The sequence below is a fragment of the Hypomesus nipponensis genome, chromosome 21 (assembly GCF_054491055.1).
Source record: "Hypomesus nipponensis isolate SF chromosome 21, ASM5449105v1, whole genome shotgun sequence".
NCBI classification, from domain to species: Eukaryota; Metazoa; Chordata; class Actinopteri; order Osmeriformes; family Osmeridae; genus Hypomesus; species Hypomesus nipponensis.
Window position 1 is genome coordinate 4,661,439 of NC_140381.1, and position 11,555 is coordinate 4,672,993.

At 47.9% G+C, this 11,555-nt stretch overlaps 1 protein-coding gene across 1 annotated transcript; it reads right to left on the reverse strand.

The window, feature by feature from the left end:
* Positions 1–5,070: 5,070 nt before the first annotated feature.
* On the reverse strand, positions 5,071–10,405 carry caly (calcyon neuron-specific vesicular protein). The gene is made up of 5 exons (XM_084685855.1): positions 10,315–10,405; positions 8,216–8,375; positions 7,614–7,730; positions 7,361–7,474; positions 5,071–5,312 (listed from the first exon to the last, which is right to left on the reverse strand). Exons 2-5 carry the CDS (start codon positions 8,342–8,344, stop codon positions 5,088–5,090), a joined length of 585 nt encoding a protein of 194 aa, XP_084541981.1. The 5' UTR covers positions 8,345–8,375; positions 10,315–10,405; the 3' UTR covers positions 5,071–5,087.
* Between the last annotated feature and the right edge of the window lie 1,150 nt (positions 10,406–11,555).

Genomic DNA, 11,555 nt, shown 5'->3' on the forward strand with positions numbered 1-11,555 from the left:
TCTCTCTCTCTCTCTCTCTCTCTCTCTCTCTCTCTCTCTCTCTCTCTCTCTCTCTCTCTCTCTCTCTCTCTCTCTCTCTGTCTCTCTCTCTCTCTCTCTCTCTCTCTCTCTCTCCTGTCTGAATCTGCACTGCACAGGGACCGCAGGGCTTAAATCAAACCAGCCTGCGTGTGTACGTCTGCGTACATGTGTGTGTGTGAGAGAGAGAGAGAGAGAGAGAGAGACAGATGATACGAATGGGAGAGAGGAGGAGAGAGAGGGATTGAGTACCGTGCATGTGAGACAGAAAAAGAGGGTCTATGTCCGCCTGTCTGTGTTTGTGTGTGTGTGTGTATGTGTGTGTATGTGTGTGTTTGTGTATGTGTGTGTGTGTCAGCTTTCAGCAAGATGCCATCGCTAATAGGAACCAACTTCCAGAGTTCAACATCCATTTGTCTCATTAGCCTATTAGCTTAAAGTTTAATTGCAGGATGTCGTAAAATGATTTGGTCTATGACTAATGATAATATTCTGACTCTATAATCTGCGGAACAAAGCAGACCTAAATTGTTTGTGTCTTTGATGGCGAATCTGGATCCCAGGTTTCCTCTCCCTTACCTCTGCCTCAACCACCAGACTACGTTTTTTACAGTCAGATCTCACGGCAGGATAACAAACTAATGAGTAATTTCATGGCTGTTGAGTCATTTTTAAAGGCCAGTTGGATGAGCCTGCGTGGTTAATTATCTAGCCGCTGTTGTCAATATATGTTACAAATGCGAGTTTCCACAAAAAGTGTAAGCACTGGAAAGAAACCTATCAAGTGGCAAAACTAAAGCTATACGTTTGTTAAATTTCAATAGCAAAACATCATCTACTTCACTGCTGATCACACCCTGGGGGAGGTGAAAGGTCAGTCAGAGTATAACACAGCCAATGAAACTCCCTTTGGCCAATGAGTGAATTCCTCCCAGCAACCACGGGAGATGACCTCAAGGGGGCAGCATACCTCGTAAACTCCACACTAACGACAACACTACCTCATTTTGCAGAAACCCACAACCTTAATTACGACAGCCTGGGCCTCTATACAGTCATTGTACCCTCCTTTATTTGGCCCTCAATCTTATAAGCGCGACAAGATAACAGTACCCAGGGAAACGCAAGATAACTTATGATAAGTTCCTGCCTAATAGGATAAGTGGAGACTCAGAAGGCTTGTATAGAGTTACAGCCATCAGAGAGGGCTGAATAGGGGAAGATAGGTTAATGTGAGTGTGTGTGTCTATATGTGTGTGCATACGTGTGTATGTGTGTGTGTGTGTGTGTGCATGTATCTCTGTATGTGCTTGTAATGTGTGTGTCTGTGTGTGTGTGTGTGTGTGTGTCGACGCTGCTCAGTGAAGAGGCATTTCCAGCTGGCGCCAGGGCAGAGGAAACCCACTGAGATGCACAACAACACACGCAGACACGGGGTCAGGTCTGAATCAGAGCCCCTCCTCTGCTACCCCCCCCCCCCCCCCACACACACACACACACACACACACACACACATCATGGCCGCTTCTTGTCTGTTCTCCTCCCCTCTCCCTCTCTCCTTCTCTGTCTCTGACTCTCTGTCGTGCTCTCATCTATCATTCTTTGTCTTCTCTCCAATTGTCACACATTTCCCCCTCTAACGGTTTCATATCTGTATGCTAGCACCTCCTTTGCCTATCAGATGCAAAAAGACAGATTAATTCATTTCCATAATTTTGGATATCTCTCCCTCTCTCTCTCACACACACATTCACTCTGTCAGGGTGACATCAGTACCCACCAGGACGTGGACCAGGATCAAATAAATGACCCCCACCCCCCTCCTCCTCTTCCCCCTCCTTACCACTCCCTCCCCCACCTCCTCCTCCCCCTCCTCCTCCCCCCCCTTCTTCTCCTCCCCTCCCTCCTCCCCCTCCTCCCCCTCCCCCCCCCTTCCTCCCCCTCCTCTCCCTCCTCCCTCTTCTCCCCCTCCTCCACCCCCCCCCTCCTTCTCCTCCCCTCCCTCCTCCCCCTCCCCCCCCCCCTTCCTCCCCCTCCTCTCCCTCTCCCTCCTCCCTCTTCTCCCCCTCCTCAACCCCCCCCACCTCCACCTTGTCCTCTGGGGAAATGTGCTGAGCGGTGTGGGGCGGGGAGGGAGAGGAGATGGTGGTGGTGTTGGTTGGGATTTTGATGCTGGGAGGGTGTTCTCGAAACGATCAGCCCAAATTAAAAGCCAACCTGCTATTTTACAATGGAGATCTGTTGAAGCTTTAAACAACAACAAAAAAAAAGGGGGAAAGGAGGGGTTGGCGGCCTTTGCTTGACTACCCGCTTGATTTTATACGATTTTCCCCTCAGCCCTGAATCTCTTCTTGGCCAACTTGCTGTGCCTTGACCAAGCATGGGGTCTGTAAATGCTCTTATAAATACTTTTTAGCACTTACTACAGTTCCATGCCCCGGGCCAAGCACTTCCAAACGATGTCACTCGGGGTGGGGGTGGGAACGGAGGCTCCTCCTAGCCTGAACAGGGCGTAATGTGAATTTAATTAACAAGCGTGGCTGAGCCCTGGCACACACATGCATGCGCATTCACGCTGACACATGCACCCAAACACACACACACACGTACACACACACATGCAGCCAAACACACACACACAAGTACACACACATGCACCCAAATCCAGAGATTGCTGGGCTGAGAGCGATGGTGTGAAAATATGTGAGTGTAAATGAGATGCAGACAGCCTCACAGCAGTGAGCCCAGATAGAGAGAGAGAGAGAGAGAGAGAGAGAGAGAGAGAGAGAGAGAGAGAGAGAGAGAGAGAGAGAGAGAGAGAGAGAGAGAGAGAGAGAGAGAGAGAGAGAGAGGGAGGGGGGAGGGAGACAAGGAGAACGTGGGAGAAAGGAGAGAGAGAGAGAGAAAGATGGAGAGAGAAGGACAAAGAGGGAGGGAAGGAGAGAGAGCGAGAGAGGATGTGGTTTGGCTGTGAATAGCTGCACTAATGTTCAGGGGAAAAAAGGAAAGTCATATTTGGCATTTTAAGCATACCAGTGATCTTTCAGCAATGGAGCACATTTTAACATTCTCTGGTTTTCTTTGTGCTGGTACTGTATATAATAGTAATACTCCTGCCATATTACTACTGCCACTTCCACAGACCAGAATAATTCTAAACCAAATGGGCATGTTCACATGGCAACCCCGCCCCCCTCCCCTCACCACCCACACCCACCCCCGGCCGCACACACCCCTGCACATTATGAATGAGAAAGCTTATCACTTTATTTTTTTCTTGAATAACATCAGAACAGATGACTGTGACATCAACATTTGGCACTCGGAACACAACAGCATTAACAGCTGTGATGTCACAATAATCACATTCATATTTACACATTAAATCATGATATCATGAAATCATAATGTAAACAGTATTTTCACCCTCCCCAATATGCAAATAAATAGTCAAATATTTATCTAAAATGTCTTAATAAATAAATGCTACAAAACACAAAATGTTAAAGATCAATGTTCTCTCAGTAATACATTGTTGTGTAATAAGACACGCTGACTGTGATTAAAAACATCTGTTACATGAACACATTCCAAACTTTGCTGTTGATTATCTTACATTCCAGAAATTGGTGATTATAACAGTGGGATCCTACAAGTCACAAGTTACAATCATTGAATTTAATACATTTATTGAATGTTCAATCAAACTTTGATCAATTCAAGTGTTTTTAGTTTGATATAATATTTGTGGTACACTTTCTTCAAGTTTTACCCTGTTGACTGTTGGTCGGTAGGTCTTAATGTAATACTTAAATCCTAGGAGAACATTCACGATTAATTGATAATTATTTTGATCACGTGAGAATCTGCTGTCATGACAACTTACGGCGTGATAACGGCAGAGTGAGAACGTCAGTGAAGTTTTTAAAGTTCCGTTTTCTCACAATCACATTTGTCACCTCTCGTCTTTCTCACCTTTAGCGCACATACACCCCCCCCCCCACACACGCACACACATACACACCCCCCCACACACGCACACACATACACACACCCCCACACACACACACACATACACACACCCCCACACACACACACACACGTACACACACACACACTTCAAAACGTGTTAGCTATCTCACACTGACATTTGTCACCTCTCGTCTCTCTCACCTCCCAGCACAAATTCAAACATGCACACACCCACACACATACACTCACACACACGTACCACACTGCCCACCTCAAATGGTGTCACTGCAAATGCCAGGCACTTTCGCAGACCTCTAACAGACATGATAATAACACACTTCCAACTTCACTTCAAAACACCATCATTTTCTGTACATCCCTCCTCACCGTTCCCTGTGGAAACAATTCCTCCCTCCCTCCCTCCCTCCCTCCCTCCCTCCCTCCCTCCCTCCCTCCCTCCCTCCCTCCCTCCCTCCCTCCCTCCCTCCCTCCCTCCCTCACTCCCATCCCTCCCTCCCTCCCATCCCTCCCTCCCTCACTCACTCACTCACTCACTCACTCACTCACTCACTCACTCACTCACTCACTCACTCACTCACTCACTCCCATCCCTCACTCACTCACTCACTCACTCACTCCTCTCCCTCCCTCCCTCCCTCCCTCCCTCCCTCCCTCCCTCCCTCCCTCCCTCCCTCCCTCCCTCCCTCCCTCCCTCCCTCCCTCCCTCCCTCCCTCCCTCCTTCCCTCACTCCCTCACTCCCATCCCTCACTCACTCACTCCCTCACTCCCTCACTCCCTCACTCTCATCCCTCCCTCCATCTCTCCCTCACTCCCATCCCTCCCTCCCTCCCTCACTCCCTCACTCCCTCACTCCCTCACTCTCATCCCTCCCTCCATCTCTCCCTCACTCCCATCCCTCCCTCCCTCCCTCACTCCCTCACTCACTCCCTCACTCCCTCACTCCCTCACTCTCATCCCTCCCTCCATCTCTCCCTCACTCCCATCCCTCCCTCCCTCCCTCACTCCCTTCCTCACTCCCTCACTCCCTCACTCCCTCACTCCCTCACTCCCTCACTCTCATCCCTCCATCTCTCACTCACTCCTTCGAGGGACCCATCGCCTCCTTGGCCCTCTCGGCCTCCTTCAGAGCGCTGATGACAGGTAGCCATGGCAACGGCAGGTGGGGGGCGGTCCTCTTGACCTGGGTGAGGTGTCCCAGGGTGGCGTAGAGGCCCCCGGTGGGGGGGGCGCTGCTCTGGCCCACGGGCTCCTGCTGCTCTCTGTAGTACATCTCCAGAGCTGCCGGGGTGCAGTGCTTGTGCTGCACAGGATGGAACAGGATGGAACAGGACGGAACAGGATGGAACAGAATGAAACAGGATGGAACAGGGCGGAACAGGACGGAACAGGGCGGAACAGGACGGAACAGGATGGAACACGATGGAACAGAACAGGATGGAACAAGACGGAACAGGATGGAACCGGATGGAACAGGACGGAACAGGACGGAACAGGACGGAACAAAACAGAACAGGATGGAATAGGATGAAACAAGATGGAACCGGATAGAACAGGACGGAACAGGATGGAACAGGACGGAACAGGACGGAACAGGACGGAACAGGACGGAACACGACGGAACAGGACGGAACAGGACGGAACCGGATGGAACAGGACGGAACAGGACGGAACAGGACGGAACAAAACAGAACAGGATGGAACAGGACGGAACAAGATGGAACCGGATGGAACAGGACGGAACAGGACGGAACAGGACGGAACCGGATGGAACAGGACGGAACAGGACGGAACAGGGCAGAACAGGACGGAACAGAACGGAACAGGATGGAACAACAGTTCAGAACAGGATGCAACAGAATGAATTGTACAATATCATGATGCAATTGAAATAATTATGTTAATGATATATCCAATGCTAATATGATATAATTCATCAAAAAGAACACTCCATTCTGTGCTGCTATATTCTATTTAATTCTGTTCTGTCCTGTTTCATTCTGTTTCATCCAGGGGTGTCAAACATACTGCCCGCGGGCCGTATTACAGAAATACATAAATTGCATTTTCTATAAAAGTCACTGTTATTCCGAATCCAAACATCTATAAAGAATATGGAGGTTTATGAGTACTCCAATTTTGTAATTGTTTTAATCGATTCAGTAATTGCTCCAAAAACAGCATGAATTGACGTCGAACGCGTCGCAAAGCAAGCGAATCAACAGAGGAGATCCCAGGCAGATAAACAGTGGGCTGATGTCTGAGTTTTTGGTCTTTATGTTTCTAGTTTATTGTAGAAAGACCTTAAAATAGGGTTTATCATCAAAAACCTTCACCAACGATTTAAACATCATGAAATATTGTGTTATGCATGCGTTGTTATGCTATGATTTTACTGGTCTGGCCCACTTGAGATCAAAGTGGAAAGTATGTGGCCCCTTAACTGAAATGAGTTTGACACCCCTGCTCTAAGGCATAACAGCAATAAAGTCACAGTGTATTCATGGCTGTATAGAGAAGAGCTGTGTTTCCTACTTTACTAACGTCGGTTATTTGGAGAACACCACCTGAGGGCGAGTCAGACCACCTGACCTTCTCCTGAAGTGATGAACTACCTCACAAGGGACTGGCTGCACCCCATTCCATTTTCCTCCCCCCTTCTTTTCATTTCCCCCCCCTCTCTCTCTCTCTTTCTCTCTCGCTCTCTCTCCCTCTCTCTCTCTCTCTCTCTCTCTCTCTCTCTCTGACAACTGGTTTACTGGAAAAACGCTGAGAGCTACTGTAACTGTCAACATCAAAAGCTTCTTGCCGGAAGTCCCCCCCCCCCCCCCCAACCCCCACCTCTCTCTCTTTAAGCCTTTAATCACAGTTAAGTCACGCTCAGGCCTAATTAAAGACCCCTCAGATTCACAGGCAGGCATGCGGGCGGCCAGGCATCCCAATCTCTGCCTGACCAAAATGCTGACTCGTCCCTCACTCTCTCCTAAGACAGGCTATTTAACCAAGAGGCGTGAAGCAGCTCGAGAACAAGATGGCTCCAAGGTGTCAATGGGAGATAATGAGGTTTGTCTTTGGAGAAAAACAGAGTGAGAGGACCGAGCAAGAGGGAGAGGGAGGAGGGGAGGGAGGGAATGAAGAGAGAGAGAGAGGCAGAGGGAAAGATACGTCTTTTGTGTGAAAAGGCCAGGTTGACAAAGCAACTGACAAAGGAGGACTGAAGCGAACCGTATGTTTGTAGCCTTCGAGTAGATGTCTTAGTCTAAGCTTGGGTGTGATTAGCACACTGTGGCCTACTGCAGGGAGTACCCTGTTAACACAGCGTGTGTGTGTGTGTGTGTGCACTCGTCGTACCTTGAGAACAAAGCCCTCCGGACAGGTGAGTTGGTTGAACCACAGGACGTTGTACATAATCACCAGGAAAAAACAGGCCAGGAACCCAAGAGTGAGGAGGATTAGACCTGTCAACTACACACACACACACACACACACACACACACGCACACACACAGACACACACGGGCACACACCTATCCATCAACCACCGAGACCACCTGAGGTGCCCCTCAAACACCGCTTCGATCCCAATCAGCTACCGCCAGCTCACCTTCATCTTCTCGGACATCTCGTCGTAAAGGTGGATGTTGAGTTTGTTGATGCCTGGCACATAGGACTTCTTCTTCTTCTTCTGCTGCTGGTACTCCGTCGTGGTCTTCACGATCACCTGCCAGCGAGGACAATGTTCGTTAGCTGGCACAGCCGGCTCGCTAGGGTCGCAACAACGCAGCCCTGTCGCGACACCAGCGGTGCGTGGTGGCGTGTCATGATATCTATTCTCGGCAGCTGTCTGAGGGTGCGGGTTGAGGTCACACTGCAGACTTGTCGGCAACACCGGGAGAAAAGTTTGAGTGGGCGGGGGGGGGGGGGGGGGGATATACTGTGAATTGTACTGTATTGAAGATGTGCTGTTGGTAGTGATGTACTGTGAGTGTCCCTGTGTGGAGGGAGCGAGTGGGCGTGTCCATGTGGTGTAGAGCACGAGGGGGGAACAACTGAGGAGTGTGAGGTTTCGCTGTGCCTAAAACATTTGCTTAGACAAGGAGATGGATCCCACGCGGGCTGGCGCACAGTCACGGACAGACACACGGACAAACACACACGCACGTGCACACACACGTGCACACACACGTGCACACGCTCGTCAGGTACCTTGTCTGGGAACGGCTGTCGGAGCTGGGTGACCTCCAAGGGTGTGATAAGGGGGATGTTATCAAAGCCGTCATCCAGTGACGGCTGCTTCTCCAGCTTGTCAGACAAATGACTTCCTAGCTTCACCATGTTGGTCTGTGTGTCGGCTCTACAGCTCCACCTGCATAGGAAACAGGGGAGGGCCGCAGAGGCTGGGTAAAGCAAATCTGACTAAGGAGAGGGGAGGACAAGGGAGGGGAGGAGGACAAAGGAGGGGAGGGCAGGAGGAGACCAGTTTTTTGGTGCACAACATAATATTACTATGGCAACAAAGCTATATTTTCGCCATTCTCTCTCTATCTCTCTCTCTCTCTTGCTCTCGCTTTCGCTCTCTCTCTAGCTCTCTCTCCTCATTCCCTTTCTCGATGAACAGGATGGTCTTAATGTGGACCTATGAGGGGAGAAGCAGCTCTGCTCGTTGGTGATGTAATATGACACATCTCTACCTCCATCTGGTACCCCCCCATGCCCCCCCATCGGGTGGATGATGCTAGTGACTCACAGAGATAATGCGTGCTAGGCCGATGGATCTTGTGGCATAACTACAGGGTATTAGACTTACATCAGAATAGAAAGATTCCTTATGTTGAACACAGCAGAACACAACACAGCAGAACACAACAGACCAGACTAGATGTGGAATAGAATAGACTGAGAAGTGAATTTGGGACATTGCACACAGCTTAAACTAGACCACACTAGATTAGAATGTCCTCTGTGACTGTTGACGATTTGGTAAGAACACCTATAACAAAACAAAACAAATCAATTCTTACTCATCCTGATAATGCCTCATGCTGGACCCACTCACTCCTAGATTCGAGACATCTTGTTTGATTGAATTTGTGTGTGCGCTAATGCTGGCTTGCGCGTGTGTTGCCGCTGTGAGTAGGTGAGTTGTAAGTGGGATCCATTAACGTGGTCATCATCAGTGTCCCCTAGCTCATCCCTTTCCCTCTTGTCGCTTGGTCCACTAGTGGGAGTGGCGTTCACTGTGATGATTCATATGACTGAGTGTCATTACGTCACAGTAATAATGAGCTGAGTGCTGCTAGAAAGTGCGTGCCCCCCTCACTTCTAACAGGCAAAGAAGAACAAGTGATTAATGGGTGAATAGGCCAGAAAGGCGGCATCATAGCTTATAACATATTGTACGATGCATGCATAGCTGACAACTGGTTTGTTTAGGTTAGATGTTACCACTGTGGTTGTTTGTAGGTTGCACGCGTTAGACCGTACATTCATTTTATTTTACACTAAAAGCCCCAGTCTTCTAATGACGTTATGTCCCTGTCCCGTTTGCAGGCAAGAACTGTGCCGACATGCTCAACTTCAGGGTTCGCTCGTGGATTTCAGAACTTGCTGCATTGAAAAGAGTGCGCTTGCTGCGGAATAAGGCACCCTGAGAGCAAATGTGGTCAGCAAACATGAATAATATAAACATCGGGTAAGAGGATGGTGTGAATAGTCAAATTCAACAATAGTCAAAACGACAATGGTTTTTCTGTTAGCCTACATTTGAAATCATATGCCTAACCTTTTAGACTACGGGTTGCCTCCGCTTTGTTTTCTCTTGACGAAAATGCAAGCACAATGATAACGCGACATTCATTTAGCCAGAAAGAAATCCATTCAAAATGGCCTATTTTTTTATACAATTGATGATTATCTATTGTACAAAATATCTTACAAATAGCCTAGTGCCGTAATGGGCTACACACAATGGCATTGTTATGATATAGGCTACATTTCTCAGTGTCAAGGAGAGTGTCATGTCTAGGTAGGCTACATCAACAGCGCTCATTCATAAAATAGAATTTGTGAAACACAACAAAAGAATAAGCAGAAAACACAAACACAAGACACAGACGCCTTATGTGGCGTTGAATCACTAAGGATTTCTGTTTTTAATTTGCCGTTATATTGATCTGGTTTTATTTCACAGCTACCAACCTTCTAATGAATTACGTCCACTTGATTTAAAGCAGAAATGAAACGCATTCACAGCGGATCGCCTACTATTCCATACAGCCTAAGAAATGTTAAAGGAGAAAACTTACTTTGAATTCGCTCGCTGGGTTTGGTTGGATGTTTATGGAGACAGAACAGTGAGCCACGAATACTGGTTACCGTGGTGATTCAGGGTTGGATTGCGCATGTTATTCGGGTTGCATCCTCCGGAGGAAATTGGCGTCTTCACATGATGCTCAACAACGCAAACGTGATTGGGAATTGATCAAGACAAGTAGACCTATTTTAATGCCCATCCCATAAAAAAGGATGTTGTCCCCTCACACAAATTACCCAACACGTTAAACACATTTAAAATGCTTTATGCTCTTTCAAAAAAAAAAGATAGGCAACGGGTTAGCCTAAATTCATCAGATGGAAAATGTAAACAACAATATAGTCAAGGCAAACTAGGCGTAGGCCTACAGAGGGTAAAAACAAAAAAAAATGACAAGTGTAAACTAATAATACACATTTGTCAATATTTGTATTTTAGGCCTTAGAATACAGTAGTCGGCTACTGCACCTACAAATAATCACCTTATTCAAAACCATGTAGTTTAGGAAAAACCCCCGTGAAGAATATTATCATGTTTAACTGATTTAAAATATGCATGTCACAAATAAGTATATATTTCTTTTGAAACATCCGGATGTTATTATGTAATATACCGTATTTTAAAGGGTTGCTTAAGCAACTAGCAAATGACATCAGTCTTGCTGTGAGCGTCAGAAACAGCCCAGAGACGCGCAGCACTGCTGTCGCTGCTTGAGGCTGTTCATGTGTCCTTTGTGATGCGGGCTCACCTCTCTGAATGGAGGTGAAGAGGTGCTGCAGTCAGATGCTGAGATGAAGTCTCTGTGTGTTTGTGTGGGTAATAGAGTCAGTGTGTTCATTTGTGCGTCGAGAAATCAAAAAAGTGTAATTGTAGGCCACATGGAGTAAGGCTATTTGATAAGAAAGGAGAAAGAGAGAGAGAGGGAGGGAGAGATTGATGGGGCGCAAGCAGAATAAGGGGATCCTGGGCTGAGCTGAGAAAATCTTTTCAGCGAGCAAAGACTCATGCTGTTCCGTCTTTGGTTATGCCTGTTTCTATGAATCTATTAAGCCTTTAGGAGCCCGCCCAACCAAATATGCACCCCTTCACCCCCATCTTCCCTCTCCATAACTCCCTCCCCCTGCACAGGCTTTAATTGGGCCTACATTTATTGTTTTGACCTTTCCTTTGCGGGGGAGTGACTTCAAAGCGGAGCTCCTATTTCGTCCTCTTTAAAGAGGACGGCAGGGCCA